The sequence below is a fragment of the Camelus dromedarius genome, unplaced genomic scaffold (genome assembly GCF_036321535.1).
Source record: "Camelus dromedarius isolate mCamDro1 unplaced genomic scaffold, mCamDro1.pat HAP1_SCAFFOLD_161, whole genome shotgun sequence".
NCBI classification, from domain to species: Eukaryota; Metazoa; Chordata; class Mammalia; order Artiodactyla; family Camelidae; genus Camelus; species Camelus dromedarius.
The window spans coordinates 241,727-260,359 of record NW_026989763.1 but is presented as its reverse complement, the minus strand read 5'-3'; the positions used below and the strand labels follow the sequence as shown (position 1 = coordinate 260,359).

The 18,633-nt window shown below is 38.0% G+C and overlaps 1 protein-coding gene across 1 annotated transcript in view; it reads left to right on the top strand.

Annotated features, from left to right (window-relative positions):
• The first annotated feature begins 480 nt into the window (after positions 1 to 480).
• Positions 481 to 18,633, top strand: part of LOC135320592 (anoctamin-6-like) — a 52,642-nt gene continuing 34,489 nt past the window's right edge. Inside the window, exons 1-6 of the mRNA XM_064483757.1 lie at positions 481 to 897; positions 2,773 to 2,967; positions 3,742 to 4,028; positions 5,264 to 5,351; positions 6,580 to 6,694; positions 11,642 to 11,741. Of these exons, the coding sequence (XP_064339827.1) occupies positions 5,336 to 5,351; positions 6,580 to 6,694; positions 11,642 to 11,741 (231 nt within the window). The 5' untranslated portion in view covers positions 481 to 897; positions 2,773 to 2,967; positions 3,742 to 4,028; positions 5,264 to 5,335. The remainder of the gene's footprint in view (positions 898 to 2,772; positions 2,968 to 3,741; positions 4,029 to 5,263; positions 5,352 to 6,579; positions 6,695 to 11,641; positions 11,742 to 18,633) is intronic.

Genomic DNA, 18,633 nt, shown 5'->3' with positions numbered 1-18,633 from the left:
TATGTTATTACCTAAGAAATAGCCTTGCAGGTAGAGAGCAAAATTCAAATCAGTTTCTAAAGTATGTGTAAAATATGATCCAGTTCCTGCCTGGTTTGTAAACACGTATGCCTACTGCAGAATATAAAAGCAGGCTAATTTCCAACAGAAAAGATCATTTCTCAGCATTTCTTTCAAAGGTAGTTGCAAAATAATTTTTACTAAATTTTCTGTGCCCATCTCTGACAGAGCTTTGACACCAGGGAAGTAATTATCTACATTTTTATTAAAATGATGCTGACCATCAGGAAGTGTTCCGAATTATATTTTAGCCTTTATGTTGGGAAATATTGTGAAACTTCTTCTAAATTAATGGGGGAGGGGCATTCATTGTAGCTCTTGTAGCCTGATAAGGCTTCTCTAAGTTATCTTTTTTTAAATTTTAATTAAAGTAATTAATTAATTTTTTGCAGGGGGTGGTAATTATGTTTTTATTTATTTTATTTTTATAAGAAGTTCTGGGGATTGAACCCAGGCCCTTGTGCATGCTAAGAATATGATCTTTCACTTGAGCTATACCCCCCTAAATTATCTTTAATAAGGTCTTTTTCTCTGTTTTGTTATTTTCTTTTATGTACAGATGCACAAAGCAGGGTCATCAGAAGCCTCTCAATTCCAAAGATGATTATAGTGAAAAACATTGCACAGTGACAGTGAATCCTTGGAATATGAAGAAAGATTGTAAAGTCCTGAATGAATTAAGAAGGAATTGTTACATTAACTTACATGTAACCATGGCTCTCTTACCTTTATTTTTCACTTTATAATGAAGATATTCCTCACCCGTCAAGGTTGCTTTGTTAGATATAGGGAATATCTAAAGCCTTTTCTGGAAGTTTTTTAAATAAATAAGAGCAGGTAATTTATCAGAAGTGTGAATGGTGTAATCTGCTCTGTCTAGTATGGTAGCCACCAGCCACATGTGACTATTGTGAAATGAGATGTTCTATAAGTGGAAAATACATAATAGATTTTCAAGACTTCGTACAACAATAATAATGTAAAATATTTATTAAAAGTTTTCAAAGTGTTAATCACTTTTGAAATGATAGTATATTGGATATTTTGGGATAAATATAATTATTCCTGGAATTAAGTACACTTGTTCCTTTTTATTGTCTAAATGGGATTACTGGAAAATTGTGACTTGCACTATGTTTCTATTGACAGTGCTGGCTTCTAACTTATTGCAAATAATATGAAAAAAACTTTGATTGAGTATTTTATAATTGAGTAGTTGATTTCCATCATATTATTTTCAGGTGTACAACACAGAGGCTCAACATCTTTATATATTATATTCCATTTAATGTCACCATAAAATAATGGCTATATTTCCCTGTGCTGTATGATACAGCCCTATAACCTATCCATTTTATACATAGTACTTTTTACCTCTCAATCCCTTACCCCCTTCCTGCCTCCCTCTCCTCCTTCTCCCCATTGGTAACCACCAGTCTGTTCTGTGTACCTGTGAGTCTATTTCTGTTTTATTATAGTAATTAATTTGTTTTATTTTTTAGATATACATATAAGTTAATAAATAGAATATTTGTTTTTCTTTCTCTGACATATTTCACTTAGCATAATACCCTGTAGGTCCATCCATGTTATTGCAAAAGACATTATTTAATTTTTTAATGGCTGAGCAGTATTCCATTGTGTGTGTGTGTTCATGTGTATATATGTGTGTGTATATGCGTGTATATATGTAAATATACATATATATATAATATACCACAACTTCTTTATCCAGTCATCTGCCAGTGAACATTTGGGTTGTTTCAGTGTGTTGGCTATTGTAAATAGTGCTGCTGTGAACACTGGGGTGCATGTGTCTTTTTGAATTATATTTTTCTCCAGACATATACCCATGAATGGGATTGCTGGATCACACGGAAGTATATTTTCAGTTTTTTAAGGAAACTCTATACTGTCCTCCATGGTGGCTGCAACATTTACATTCCCACCAACCGAGTAGGAGGGTTCCTTTTTCTCTTAAAAGGTCAAAAATTCTCTACATTTATATACTTTCCTTACAGTTTAGGACACAATTTGGCAAAAGCCAGATAGAATTTAATAGGAGTAAATACAGTATTTTTTCAAATGTCCATGCATTATGGATAGATATGTTATTGATGAGTTGGTTCCCTATTTTTGTAGATGCAGAAGTTTTTATAGCTTCACAGACATTTCAGTCTTGCAGAAGGAAAAATGTCTTTGCATTTTGCTGAACTTGTCCGGGTGGCTTTATGGAATTTGGTCCAGGCCTGCAGAGGTGAATACACATCCAAACCTGAAACATTTGAATGTCTGCAAGATTTTAAGAGTCTAGAATATCAGATCTGGACTATAACTCTTGTGAATGACATCAGTGAGTGGACTCAAGAAAACTCCATTTGAGTGCAAAGCCTTTCATAAGCCAAAAAAGGCTTTGAAATTGTGGCAAAGCCAGAGACTTTTGTGCACCACATATGGCCACAAACCCATGGGGACAACCACAGGCCTTCTGGAGTGCCAAGGGAATTCCATGTGAGGAGTCCAGCACTCACAGGAATCCAACAAGTCCCTGCCAGCCAGAGCACCTTCATTGCTACTGTGGTATTTTGAGCAAATGTCTTTTCTTCAGGTTCAAATTGGTTTGTTGTTTTTTTTTTAATAAAAGAAAATCAAACAACTTCTTGTTCCCGTGGTGAAAGTAAAAGTCTAACATTTTCTGATTTCTTTTGACAGAGAAAACTTGAGCCTATGAATCTAAACTCATCTGTGATGGTCTGCAGCTGGGAGCAAGCAGATCAGTGTCAGTCCCTTTGCAGCCGTTGGCTGGGAGCCTGCATGTTCCCTGGAATGATATTTGAAACATGTCACCCTAGCCGTGCCTTTGCTCTGGACTGGGAGGCGAGTCAGTCAGAATCTGCATTATGGAATGTATGTTTCAGATCCAAAGCTAGGAGATCTTTTTTAATAGCCAGAGAATGTAGTCATAAATATATCTATTAATGTATTTATGCAAGAACAATTTTAAAGTTTTTTTATTATAAAAATTTCCCCCAAAATTGAAAATGAAAGAACATTGGAATTAAAATCCAATGGAATTAAAAACAGTGGAATTAAAAATCATCTGTACCTTAGTTATACATAAAGAATCTTAAAATCCTTCTAAACATTTTTTTGTTCAAATGTAGATATTTTTCCCTTCCAAAAATGAAAATTATTATTTCACATTTTTTTCTTTTTCCTTTTATTATATATTCCATATTAATAAATATAATTCTTTTAAATCCCTTTTAATGGCTGTTTAACATTATATTGAACAGATATGTAAATAGTCCTAGGTTTAAGAAATTTAAAAAATTGTCATTACAATGCCCCTGCAAAGAATTTTTTCGTGTTTCTATTTTTAGTTACTAATTTGGACTAAAAGTTAACAAGTTTACTTTTCTTCATCTAAAACATTGGTTATTTTATGAATGAATTGTAAGGATTTTAAATAACTTTTCAGTAATTTCAACAAATAAATTAACTTTAAGGCAAAAATGTATGATGGTTTGCAAATCTATTTTCATTATATCTTCACTTTTACCAGTGTCATATCTGTGTGTGTTTGCACAAGTGCTTTAACTACCAGCAATGTAAGAAAAATCTGTGTACTAAAAATGTGAAAATAGTTTCCTGGTTTGTGTTTTCATTCTCCCAATATAGGTTTTGGATGACAAGCTTGTATTTGCAAATGTACACACCCTGTGGGAGGTGCTCTGTACATACGCTGAGATACTGTACATAAAATTGCCTCTGAATCCCAATCATCTGAAAACCGTGTCCTCAGCCTTTGATACCTTCAGCTGTTTTATGAAAGTCCTCCAAGTGGATGAAAGTATCAACAACCGGAACAAGAGTTTTTCATTGCCCTATTTGAGAAGAGCTGCGTGAACGACTTTTATATTCAGGATAGAGATACATTCATCAATCCAACCACCAGGAGCCTCACTGTAAGTCTAAACCGAGTTTAGCTGCTGTCTTGGGGGTGATTTAGAACCTGCTGTTGAATTATAAGTGATTTGGTTTTGTTGGTTTGGTTTGGTTTTTAAAAGCTGCCCATAAAAATGAAAAAAGAGAAAGAAAAGAAATATGCCTACAGATTCCTGTTAGGATAGTAAACAGTGGCTGGTTATTTACCCTGTATAAACCACACGCTTTCTTAGAATCTATTTAGGTTTACTTCATCCTTTCTCAGATCAAGTATCAAGTAAGGGACAGTTTTAAAAAAAAATTCAGGATTAACTGGCTTGTGAGCTCCGGGATCTGCAAGGCAGCTTTCCCTTCCCATGGTGTAAGTCAAATGGCAGAAATGAAATAAAGCACTTCATGTATCCTCCGGTGTTAACAGGAAAAGGTGAGTCTTCTTGACCTTGTTACTTCCTGGGTAAAATGAAGATAATATGTCAGGAGTCGACAAGCCCATTTAGGGCAGGAACCATGTTGTCTTGTTCACTGCTGAATCCCAGGCACCAGGAAGGCTGAGTTTAACAAGTGGGTGAATGAATGAACTGTAGTTCCCCCAGAGTTACCATGTGGGGCAGTGTGGATTAGCAGCTAAGAGCATAGACTCGAGAGGTGAGGGTACAGCTCAAGTGATGGGGCGCATGCTTAGCACGCATAAAGTCCTGGGTTCAGCCCCCAACACCTCCTCTAAAATAGACAAATAACCCTAATTACCTCCCCACCCCCCACCAGAATTACCTTATTATCTCCCTGCCACCAAAAAAAAAAAAAAAAGGTAGAAGTGGCCAAGAGCATAGACTCAGGCTGGAACACTTGTGCTGGTTTCTCACTGTCTACCTTGTAAAAGTCATTTAGCCTCTGTGTTTATCAAGTTCCTCATCAATAAAATGGGGATAATAATAGTACCCACCTCGTAGAGATGCTATGGGGATTAATGAATCTGTTTGAATTTTAGAACAGCCCTGGCTAATAGTAAGTACTATGCATTTGCCAGCTCTTTTCATAATTACTGACAGATGTTATTATCAACCAAAGAAGTATTAGTTCTTTGTAAGGGAAATGCATGTTAGACCATTTCATTTATCATTTTCTGTAATTCAGGCTTTTTCCCTCTGAAATACCATTTTCTGTCTGTGCACTAGTAAATCACAGGGCTTTCCAAATTTCATCTGTCTGAGTTCTTGTCATGATGACAATACTGCAGAGTTTTGACATTTTTTAGGGACTCCATCTGAGATGACAGCAACCCCTCAAATTCAGAAGCACTTCTCTAACTGACAACATCTCGCATGAAATGAAGTTTGTAAAATGTAAGAGCTTCAGACGCTAAATGATGCCATAAATGCAAAGATGTTATATCTAAGCTCTTTAAATAAATCCTGTCATTGAAATAAAGGAAATACTATATTATAGCGCTCTATGACTTTGTTACCTTGCTATCCGTTTATCTGACTCTCTAAGACAAAAGAAAGCAAAGACTGAGATTGATCATTACTACTGTGTGGTACACGTATTTGTGGATGAAGACCATACTGAAATGCACTGTCTAAGATACTAAAATGGACACTAAACAGCTGCTTGATGCACATGCATGAACAGAACAGGGAGCTGGTTGCAGGGAGCAGACACTGAGCTTCCTGGATCAGAGACTCAGCATAGCAGTCCAGCCCAGCAGTCCACATGTTTTATATTTATATCCCAGCAAAATTAGCAGTGAGAGTCTGAAATGAACTTTGGGGACACTTGCAAACAGCTGTCATGATTACTAATGTGGGACACCAGGATTCTACAGTGTTTAGTTGGCATCTGCACACAACCATTTCTTTTCCACTAAAGCCTGTTGTAATTGCTGGTTCCACATCCAGGCTGAGGAATCATCTCATGTGGTGTTTGGGAGGGAGGTAAGTGGAGTCAGGACCCATGCTAAGGCTGGGTGGGTAATAATCTGGTTCTAGTACAGGAGAAAGGAAAGTAGGTCAGGTGGGAAGGAGAATGACTGGATTTAAATTTTGTTTCTTGAGTAAGCTAAATATATAACATCATGTCAAGTTTCTTTATTGTTTATATTCCATGTGCTGTCACCGAATAACTACTGAATTGTGGGGACAAAAAAGCCTGGGTTTTAGAATTGACCCTGCCCCTAAACAGCCAGAGTCCAGGTTCCTCTGGGTGTCCAAGGAGGGGGCTGCTGCCTCCACTGAAGCAGTTTGGGCACTTGGGTGGCGTAGTTTTTTTTGTGGAAGACTGGCCCGGTTGTAGGACATTAAGCATCTGCAAGGCCCTCACCAGGTACCCACGGTGGTCCCAGGACTGTAACATCCAAGTGTTCCTTTCCAGCCACGTTTGCAAATGACCCTCAAGGGGTTAGTATTAATCCTCGGTGAGAATTATGAAAAATTATATGGTACCTCCATCCCTTCTGGCAAAGGAGGGCCCCTTATTTACAAATGACCACAAAGTGTTAGCACCACATTTTATTAGCAGAACATGTGAACACGTGGTGACAGTGACGCTCACCTGTTTGCTTCTGCTTCCCAGTGCAACTTCAGCCTCCATCAGAGGACCTCAGCTGCCCCAGCGAACAGGGCCTTCTGTACAGGGAATGTGCTCCTCCTCGAAGCATAGACAAGAAGCAGCCCTTAGATCTCATCAGGTGAGCTGTTGTGGAGAGCACTCCAGTGGGAAGGGCTCAGGGTTGCCCTCATGGCTTCTGAGTGTGACAGTCCTCCAAGAGTGTTACCAACCAGGAAGCTCACAGGAGCTCTGAGCTTTGTTGCCCCAAGTTTTTACTGGAGACTTTATTACAAAGACATGATTTATTGGGTCACTACTGACATGGCTACCCCAAACACTAACTGTAAGTCAAAGCCCTAACATTTGAGCCCCTACCTCTCCTGATGGTCAGTCACTTGTCACAAAGCTCAAAGCCCCACTCCTCTAATCACATGGTTGGTGTCTCTGGCTGGCCAGTCCCCATCCTGAGTTATCTCATGAACACAAGCCATCCAAGGGTCCACCATGAATAGTAAAGACACTCCTATCTTGGGAAATTTCAAGGCTTTAGGGGTTGCCGTCCAGGAACTGGGAACAAAGACCTACCAAATTCTTCATTAAACAGGAGTAAATGTTAGGTTTCACTTAAATTATAAAATAAGAGAAGTATTCTCACTGCTTAGCTCTATCTGCTGTTCGACACCGTTTCACTACACCACGTGACTGTAATGTCGCGCTCAGCATGTGTATTCTCAGAGCATCAGCGCCGGCTGCTCCCCGGGAGCTTATGCTGTTTGTGCAAGGCTGCTGGGAGGAGGGAGGCCAAGGACAACTGAGCAAACAAAAATAATCGGGCTAATAAGGAAACAATTTCAGATTGAAATGAAGGAAATAATACAGTGTTGAGATGGGAGACTTGGGGGAAATGGAGTCAAGAAAGCTATCTTTGAGAAGGTTACATGTGAGCTGAGATGGTGATAAGGAGGCTGGTCTTTGAGGATCTGGGATAAGTCACCCCAGGAATAGAGGCAGCTTGTCCATTGCCCCGAGGCACAAATGTGCTCAGCAGGTTTGAGGAGATACTGGAGCCAACGCTGGTGAGAGTGATGAGACGCGAGTTTTAGAAGGGCATCAGGAGCACGGAAAGTAGTGTAGACTCTAAGTGCAGTGAGAAGCAGTCATGATAGTTTAAGCACTAAGGTAATTTTCTCTCACAATTTGCAAAGATAATGTGGAGAATGAATTGCAGGGACCCAGGAAGCAGGGAGGCCTGGTCGGAGGCTCTTGGAGTGGGCCAGATGAGAGATGGTGGGAGCCAGGGAGAATGCGTTTGGGGAGTGGAGCTGACAGGATGCAGTTATGGGCTGGCTGTGGATGGTGAGGAGAAGAGAAGGGTCAAGGTAGCCCCAGGTCGGCCTGGAGCCAGGTGCCTGATCTTCCTAATCTCAGTGCCCCATTCAGATGCCCACCTACTTGGGCAAACCTCTTAACCTTCCAAGTGAGGGTTTTAAATCACTGAAGTCTTTTTGTTTGTTTCACATTTTATGGAAAGATTCAAACACGTACAGAAGTAGAGAGAACAGCACAGCCAGCCTGTCTGTATCAGTCACCCATCTCCAGAATTATCAACTCAGAGTCACTGTTGTTGCAACTTTCATCTCCACCTCTTCCCCTCCCCCACTTCGGGATCATTTTGAAGGCAATCCTACGTAGCTTAACCTTTCATTAGTGAAATGACAAGGTCTCTTTCAAATACAATTGGAATATTCATTTTTTTTAGGGTTACAAAATAATTCCCTGATTGTCACAAAAATACACTTTTAAGCAGTTTTGGGGTTGAAATCAGGATCCAGACTAAGTTCACACATTGCAGCTAGCATATCTCTCAATTGGGTTCTAATCTATAATTTTCCTGTTTCTCATTTTCCTTGAAATTGCTGAGGGATTTCTCTATTTCCTGTTTGGTTGATTTCATTCTCCCCTGTGGTTAGACTTATTTCTCCATCCTATGTATTGGCTTTAGCTAAGTGATTTGATCCTCCCCTAAAAGCTTGATCTGAACGAGGTTCAAATTTGTGCAAGAATATTTGTTATATGAAGTTTTGTACTCCTGTCATAAGGTACATAATGTCCAGTTGACTCTCTTTTTTGTGATGACAGCAGCCAATAATGATTGTCACCCGGGATCATTATTTCATAAGGGATTTTATTTCATGTGGTCATACTCTAATTTCCTCCCACAATTATCAGCAGGATCACAGTCATGAAGAGGCACTTTCTCATTAACCCGGATTATCCTGTAGAACAGTTTTAAAAGAGGAAGTTTATATATTTGTAAATATTTAAAGTTGATACATTTTTCTATTGTTTCTAATGTTTTTTTTCTAATAGAGGTACTGAAGATTGAATCTAGCACCTTATGCTTGCTGAGCACACACTCTGCCACTGAGTGTACCCCATCCCCCTTGAGATTCATATTTATATGATATATTCCTTCTGTTATTTTTGTTTTATGTTATACAGAATTTGATGGCAGGGCAATGGGTTTGATGGCTATTTAATCATTCTTTATGGGATTTTGGGGTTGGTGTGTGTGTTTGTGTTTGTAAAGAAAACAATTTTCCCACTATTTTAAGTATGTTTTGTGAAGGAAATTATGTTGATCTGTTCCCTTCTCCTGGTCCATGTATTCCCTTGTTGCTTCCCACTAGTGGCCCCTTGAGCTCTGTGACAAGACTAGCATGTCGTTAATCCAGGTTGAAGGAGATCTGAAGAGATTTATTCAAGGAGATGAAATTTGTAGACAATGAATTGGAAAGTATTGAGAAAGTTATTCATTAGGAGAAGGTATGGGGTTGAATTGTTAAGCGCAGAGAAATCTAAGCTATGAACCACCAAGACAATTATTAACTCCAGGAAAAACAAAGTAGGGAATAAAAAAGTAAGCCTAGCAGACAACTTGCTACAGCTGTGAACAGTCTGTACAGAGTCCTAATAATGTAAAGCAAGGATACTGAGCTGATCAAAATTATAATGTATTTGTATCAAAAGGTTGGAAGAATGAAGGTTTGGATGTGTAGAGGAGATGTGGTTTGAAAGAGAGCTTAATATTCATTTTCCAAAATAGAAAGTTAAATAGGTGATACATAAAGCTGAAAAAGTCAGTAGGCTGTGTTACAAGGATATTAGTCAGAAATAGGGAGTTTTTATTCCAAGAGTCAGCAGTAGGAGCTGAACATTGTTGCTTCTGACCAGGAAATGGGGTGGTTGTTGGGAACTGCTCCTTTTTACAATCGGTGTTCGAGAACTGTTTGACTCTTTAATGAATGTATGGTATAAGTTTGATAAAAAGAAATCAAAGCTGAATTTTGAAAAATTGATGTTAAGAATTGGGGTGTTTTTGACAGAGAGAGATAACAATCAGACAAAACTACATTTGAAGGGATCCTCATTATTTCTAGCCTTTCAGCAAGGACTAGGGGGCAGACATCTGTTTAAGGTTCAAAAATTCTTTCTGACATTCTTGCCGACATGTAACCTTTGGAAGTAATGAACTCTCCGTCATTGTAAATATGCAGGCAGAGGCTACCTGACCAGCTCTCTAACTGTAGCAGGGTGTGTTTACCATTGGCCAGTTGGAGCAAGCAACTTCTAACATTCTTTCAGTTTTGAATGTGGCATTTTCAGGATGGATAGTTGATAAGAATGTATTACAAAAAGCTTAACAAGAAAGAGTCCAAAACATCTCAAACCCATTGCCAGGGTTTTCTCTGCCAGACACCATCCTGAGCCTGCCATCTGTGAGCCAGGCCACAAAGACCAGTCACATGAGAATGAACACACTTTGTCCCTCCTATCTGATTTGGCATCGGGCTCAGCCATTTTCCCCATGGAATAGTCCACGCCCAGGTCTCTGACGATGGAGCTGGTCTCACAGCAGCCCTGTGAGCGCTGGTCCAGCCCTAGGGGTTCCTGCGTGAAGTTTCTCAGGACTCCAGGCTGTTCTCAGAGCTGAGTCCCCCCTAGGCTAAGCCCTCGGAGCTCATCTCAGCTCCAGACTGAGCCGGAAGCTTCCGAGAGAACTCAGAGCTGAGGAAAGTAACAGGTCTTACCCAGCACTGCCGCGTCAGCAGTGCTCCAGCTGAGGGAAGTAGCAGCAGCAGCAAACACACCTGAGCCGCTGCCTCATTTTTCCGCCTCATCCCTAAGCCCTCTGTGTCTGCCTGTCTGTGTCTGTCTCCCTTTCAGGACCAGCCTGGCACCGCTTCGTGCCCTGCCTCCTTTCTTCTAATCTTGCCTCCCTGGCCTGTTCCGTCTACTCCAGCTTAACTGAGTAACATTGAAGTGTTTTTGAAACCTAGGAACAGCCGACGTGCTAGATACAAAGAATACAGGGCTGTTCCTTACTCAGCCACATCCCTCCTGCCCTCTCCCATTCCTACATGAGTTTTATAAATATTTTGTCAGAGAGACATTGCACTCCCAGTTGTTATCATTATCAGCCATTTCCTTATTATCTGTGGTTTACGATGCATTTGCTCCAGGGAAGTTCCCGAGATAAGGCAGACTCAGATGACTGAGCCAGTAGTTGAAGTCCACTTGTGTCAAGCCTGTTAAGAATGATCTTTGGTGGGATTTGTTGAATGTGCCAGACTGTCCAGTGAGTGGTGATGATCCCCTGCATCTGCTCCGGAGTCGGCCTCGTCCCCTCCTTTGCTCTGTTCTCATTTATCTCTCTTCAGCAGGTGAACCAGTGATCTGTATTTCTATGATACGTAAAATACTTCTTATTTCACGGTAGAATTTGGGGGCTGCTGTGAAAACGCATATGTTTTAAGTGTGAATTGAGTCAGAGGTTTAAACTTAAAGCCCCCTTGATTTAGAATCAGAAATTAGTATGATGGAAGGAGGGTATAACTCAGTGGTAGAGTGAATGCCTAGCATGCATGAGGTACTGGGTTAAATCCCCAATGCCTCCATTTAAAAAACAAATAAATAAACCTATTTATGCCCCACCTTAAAAACAAAGAAAAAAGAAATTAACATGAGGATGAAGCTACAGAGTGAATATGTGTGTCTTCTGAAACTACCTTCTGTCTTTCTACAGGAAATTCTACGGAGAGAAGGTCGGAATCTACTTTGCTTGGGCTGGGCTATTACATTCAGATGCTCCTCCTGGCAGCAGTCGTGGGGGTGACTTGCTTTCTGTATGTATATTTTAATCAAAATAACTGTACTTAGAGGTAACTTCTCTTTATTCCTTGTTACGGTGCTTACTTAACTTAGAATGACATTCTCCAGGAGCATCCACGTTGCTGCAAATGGCCCTATATTGTCAGTTTTTATAGCCGAGTGGTTTTCCATTGTATAAATATACCACTTCTTTAGCCAGTCATCCGTTGATGGATATTTAGGCTATCTCCATGTCTTGGCTATTGTAAATAGTGCTGCTATGTATATTGGGGTGCAGCTGTCATCCTGAAGTAGGGTTCCTTCAGGATATATGCACAGGAGTGGGATTCCTGTGTCATATGGCAATTCTATTCCTAGTCTTTTGAGGAAACTCAATACTGTTTCCAAAGTGGCTGCACCAAACTGCATTCCCACCAGAAGTGTCGGAGGTTTCCCTTTGTCCACAGCCTCTCTAGCATATGTCATTTGTGGATTTTTGAATGATGGCCATTCTGACTGGTTTGAGGTGATACCTCATTGTACTTTTGATTTGCATTTCTCTGATAATTAGTGATATTGAGCATTTTTTCATGTGCCCATTGATCATTTGTATATCTTCCTTGGAGAATTGCTTGTTTTGGTCTTCTGCCCATGTTTGGATTGGGTTATTTGGTTGTTTCTTAGTAAGTCATATGAGCTGCTTATATATTCTGGAGATCAAGCCTTTGTTAGTTTCATTTGCAAAAATGTTCTCCCATTCTGTATGTTATCTTTTTGTTTTACTTAAGGTGTCCTTTGCTGTGCAGAAGCTTGTAAGTTTCATTAGGTCCCATTTGTTTATTCTTGCTTTTATTTCTATTGCTTGGGTAGACTGCCCTAGGGGAAGATTTCTGAGATGTATGTCAGATATTTTGCCTGTATTTTCTCCTAGGAGGTTTATTGTATCTTGTCTTATGTTTATCTTGCTGAAGAGACTATCTTTATTCCATTGTATATTCTTGCCTCCTTTGTTGAATATTAGTTGACCAAAAGTATTTGGGCTCATTTCTGGGCTCTCTATTCTGTTCCATTTGGCTGTATGTCTGTTTTTGTACTAATACCATGCTGTCTTGACGACTGTAACTCTATAGAATTGTCTCAAGTCTGGGACAGTTATTTTTCCAGCCTCTTTCTTTTTTTCTTAAGTTATTCCCTGGAAATTCTATGTCTTTGATGGTTCCATATAAATTTTATTGTGATTTGTTCTAGTTCTATGTAATATGTCCAGGATAATTTGGTAGGGATTGCATTAAATCTGTAGATTGCCTTGAGCAGTGTGACCATTTTAACAATATTGATTCTTGCAATCCAAGAGCTTGGGATACCTTTCCATTTTTTAAAGTCTTCTTTAATTTCCTTCACCAATGGTTTATAGTTTTCTGTGTATAATTCTGTCACGTCTGTGGTTAGATTTATTCCTAGATATTTTATTACTTTGGGTGCTATTTTAAAGGGGATTGTTTCTTTACTTTCTTTTTCTGTTGACTCATCATTTGTGTAAAGAAATGCAACTGATTTTTGAACATTAATCTTGTAACCTGCTACTTTGCTAAATTCTTCGATCAGCTCTAGTAGTTTTTGTGTGGACCTTTTATGGTTTTCTATATATATTGTCATGTCATCTGCATATAGTGACACTTTTACCTCTTCTTTTCCAATTTAGACCCCTTTTACTTCTGTTACTTGCCTGATTGCTGTGGCCAGGACTTCCAAGACTATGTTGAATAGGAGTGGTGATAGTGGGCATCCTTGAGTTGTCCCAGATTTTAGTGGGAATCTTTTGAGGTTTTCATCGTTGAGTGCTATGCTGGCTGTAGGTTTGTCATCTATAGCTTTTATGATGTTGAGATATGTTCCCTCAATACCCACTTTGGTGAGAATTTTTATCATAAATGGGTGTTGAATTTTATCAAAAGTTTTCTGCATCTATTGAGATGATCATGTGGTTTTTGTCCTTTCTCTTGTTGATGTGAATTATTACATTGATTGATTTTCATATGTTGAACCACCCTTGTGTCCCTGAGATGAACCCCACTTGAGCATGATGTATTATCTTTTTTATGTGCTGTTGGAATTTATTTACTAGTATTTTGGTAAGGACTTTTTTCATCTGTGTTCATCAGTGATATTGGTCTGTAATTCTCTTTTTTGGTGGTGTCTTTGCCCGGTTTTGGTATCAGGGTAATGGTGGCTTCATAGAATGAGTTTGGGAATATTCCTTCTTTTCAATCTTCTGGAAGAGTTTGAGAAGGACTGGTATGACTTCTTCTTTGTATGTGTGGTAGAACTCCCCGGTGAAGCTGTCCAGTCCTGGACTTTTATTTGTAGGGAGGTTTTTTATTGTTAATTCAATTTCATTCCTAGTGATCCATTTGTTGAAGTGGATAGTTTCTTCTTGATTCAGTCTTAGTGGACTGTATGTTTCCAGAAACTTGTCCATCTCCACTAGGTTATCCATTTTTTTCCATGTAGTTTGTCATGATATTCTCATATGATATTCTGTATTTCTATGTTATTTGTTGTAATTTCTCCATTTTCCTTTCTTATTTTGCAAATTTGTTCTCTCTCTTTCTTCTTCTTTGTGAGTTTGGCCAGAGGATTTTCGATTTTATTTATTCTTTCAAAAAACTAGCTTTTGGTTTGATTGATTATTTTTTCTATTTTTTTAATCTTTATTTTATTTATTTCCTCCATGATCTTTATTATTTCCTTTCTTCTGCTGACTTTTGTGTGTTTTTGCTCTTCTGTTTCTAGTTCTTTCAGCTGGTGGGTTAGATTGTTTATTTGGTATTGTTCTTCTTTTTTGAGGAAGGCCTGCATTACCCTAAACTTTCCTCTTAGCACTGCTTTTGCTGTGTCCCATATGTTTTGTGTGGTTGTGTTTTCATTTTCATTTGTCTCAAGGTATTCTTTAATTTCAACTTTGATTACATCATTGACCCATTGGTTTTCTAATAGCATGTTGTTTAATCTCAATGCTTTCCTTTCTTTCTCCTTTGTTTCTCTGAAGTTGATTTCTAGTTTCCATGGCATTGTGGTCAGTAAAGATGCTTGAGATAATTTCTATCTTCTTAAAATTGTTGAGGCTTCTTTTGTGACTAAGTACATGATCAATCCTAGAAAATGTTCCACACACATTTTAAGAGATTATTTATTCTGTTATGGGGGATTGTAATGCTCTGAAAATATCCACTAAATCCAATTATTCTCTTGTATCATTTAATTTCTCTGTTGCCTTATTTATTTCCTGTCTGGAAGATCTGTCTAGTGATGTTAATGTGGTGTTAAAATTTCTGACAATGATTGTATTCCCATCAATTTCCCCCTTTATCTCTGTTAGTAGTTGTTTAATGTACTTAGGTGCTCATGTTGGGTGCATATATATTAATGATTGTAATATCTTCATCTTGTATTGATCCTTTAATCATTATAAAATGTCTTTATTTATCTTTCTTTATGACCCTTGTTTTAAAGTCTATTTTGTCTGAAATCAATACTGCTACACCTGCTTTTATGGCATTTCCATTTGCATGGAATATCATTTTCCGTCCATTCACTCTCAATCTATATGTGTCCTTCTCCCTAAAGTGTGTCTCTTGTATGCAGTGTATTGAAGGTTCTTGCTTTATTATCCAGTCTGCTATTCTGTCTTTTGACTGGAGCATTTAGACCATTAACATTTACAGTAATTAATGATAGATGAGAGTTTATTGCTATTTTGAACTTATTTTTGCAGTTGATTTGGTATTTCTTCTTGGTTCCTTTCTTCTTCCTTTTGTGGTATGGTAATTTTCCTTTGTATTGTATTTAGTTTTTGTGACTCACTTGTAAGATTTTGGTTTGTGATTACACTTTTTTGTAAGTCTGTTAACCAATTACTGTAACTGTGTGTACTAAACAGATATTAATGTAATCTCAAACCCATCCTACTGAGAAAAAGATTTAAAAAAAAAAAGAAGAAAGGAATAATACTCTCACAGTCATGAATTCTCATTTCTGTAGCATCCTGCTTCTTTTCTATTTAGAGTAGACCTTTCAATATTTCTTTTAGCATGGGTTTAGTGTTGCTAAATTCTTTTAGTATTTGCTTCTCTGTGAAATTCTTTATCTCTCCTTCTATTCTAAAGGATAGCCTTGCTGGAGCAAGTATCCTAGGCTGCATCTTTTTTTTTCATTCAGGACTTTGAATATATCTTGCCACTCCCTTCTGGCCTGTAGTGTTTCTGTAGAGAAATCAGCTGAGAGCCTTCTCTTGTAACTCACTCTTTGTTTTTCTCTTGCTGCCTTTAGGATCATTTCTTTATCCTTCAGTCTGGCCATCTTGATTTATGATATATCTTGGCGTGTTTCTCTTTGGGCTCTTCCTGTTTGGGACCCTCTGAGCCTCCTGTGCTTGGGTGTCTGATTCCTTCTTTAGGTTTGGGAAGTTTTCAGTCATGATTTCTTTAATTACCTTTTCCATCCCCTTTGTTCTTTCTTCCCCTTCTGGAACTCCTATTATGCATAGATTGGCATGCTTTATATTATCCCATAGGTTCCTTATATTGTTTTCATTGTTTTATATTTGTTTTTCTCTCAGCTGTTCTGATTGGGTTCTTTCTGTTGTCCTGTCTTCTAGGTCACTTATTCGTTCTGCTGCATTATCTAGCCTGCTTTGTACAGCCTTTAGGTCAGATCTCATTTCAGCCAATGAATTTACCAATTCTACTTGGCTCTTCTTTATAGCTTCTATTTTGTTTTTGATATATTTTATGTCTCTAAAGACTATCTCTTTTAGTTCCTTCAGTAATTTGATCACTTCTTTTTTGAAATCTTGATCTAGTAGGCCATCAATGTCTATTTTATTGATCGTTCTTTGAGGGGATTTCTCTTGCTATTTTAATTGGCAGGACTTCCTCTGCTTCTTCATTCTGCTCATATCTCTCTGGCCCTGTGGCTTTTGGAGTATCAGTTATCTATTGTGGTCCTTAAAGGAGTTTATTTATTTATCTATCTAAAGCCTATGTGGGAATAAAACTTAAAAGAGAGAGAGAATTTTAAAAGAATGGAGGAAAAGAAGGTTTGAAAACAGTGTATAATCAATAATAGAAGAGCAAGTTGAAGCAGAATAGGAATCGAGTTGAGATATCTTTTAAGAATCTTAATAAAAAGAAGAGAAAATTCAAAATACAATATTTGAAACCTGTGACTAATAAATAACAGATCAAAACCAAGAGAATATAAATGAAATGAGAATTGTAAACATATAGGACTGTTTAAAAATAAAGATTAAAAATGTAATAGGAATAAAACAGATATAAAAAGATTTTAAAAACAAAGATGTGTTCTCCTAGAGACTGTGTGCTCTTAATGGTTTTATTGAGAGGCCTTTGTGTCTTCGCCCTGTTTCACAAACTCACCTTGCTCTGTTTGCCCCCTTGTCTGTGCTGCTCACAGTGTCTTTCGGCAAGAAGATTGCACCCCTCCAACACTGGGTCAGGTGATCCTTTCCTTTGTGGTGGGTGGGTGGGTCACTCCCCCTCCAGATGCTGCAGTCAGTGCTGGGCCAGTTGCTCCATATGTGGGCTCAGCTTCAAAAGTAACAGCTTTATGGAGATATAATTCACATACCATAAAATGCAGCCTTTGAAATTGTGCATTAGGATTTTAAGTACATTTCAGGGTTTTGTAGCCATCACTCCCAAAAAGAACCAGTACCCTTTAGTAAGTCACTCCCTAAACTTCCTTTCCCTTAGACCCCAGCAGCCACCACTCTACTTTCTGTCTCTACGGATTTGCCTGTTCTGGGCATTTCATATAAGTAGAACCATACAGTATGCTGCCTTTTTTGATTGTCGTCTTTCATTTAGTGTGACGTTGTCAAGGCTCATCCATGGTGTAGCATATATCAGTACCCAAAGTCCTTTTTGTGTTCAAATAATATGCCATTGTTATAAATACACCACTTTGCTTATCCATCCATCAGTTGATGATGAATAATTCTGCTGTAAATGCTCATGGACAAGTTTTTGTGTGAACACATATTTTCAGTTCTTCTCAGGATATATCAAAAAATGGAATTGCTGGGATGTATTCTACTTTTAACATTTTGAGGAATTGCTAAAGTAGTTTTTAAAGTGACTGCACCATTTTATATTTCCAGTAGTAATGTATGAGGAGTCCAGTTTCTCCACATCCTCATCAACACTTTTTATTACCGAGTTTATAGATACATATTTATATATCATATATCATATATATTTGTCATCCTATTTGGTATGAAGTGGCATGTCATTGTGCTTTTGATTTCTGTTTCCCTAATGCCTACTGATGTTGAACATCTTTTTATGTGCTTATTTCCCATTCGTATGTCTTCTTTGGAGAAACATCTATTCAAATTCTTTGCCCATTTTAATTGTATTTGTCTTTGTATTTTCATGTTTTAAGTCTCCTTTGTCTATTCTGGATAAAAAGTCCCTTATCAGGGAAAATATTGGAAATATTTTCACCCATTCTGTGGATTGTCTTCTTACTTTCTTGATGAAGTCCTTTGAAGCACAGAAGTGTTTAATTTTACTGAAGTCCAGTTCACTTGATATATTTTCTTTTGTTGTTTGTGCTTTTGCTGTCATATCTTAGAAGTATTTGTACTTCAAAATCCTGAAGATTTTCTCATTGTTCATTTTCTAAAAGTTTTATAATTTCAGGTCTGTGATTTATTTTGAGTTAATTTTCATAAATGGTGTTAAGATAAAAGTTCAGTTTTCTTTCTTTCCAGGTGTATGTTCAGGTGTCCCAGCATCATTTTTGTAAAAATTACTTTTTCCCGTTGGATTGTCATGGAACCTTTACGAAAAATTAACTGGCTACATGTAAGAGTTTGTTTATGGACTCTCAGTTCTTTTCTCT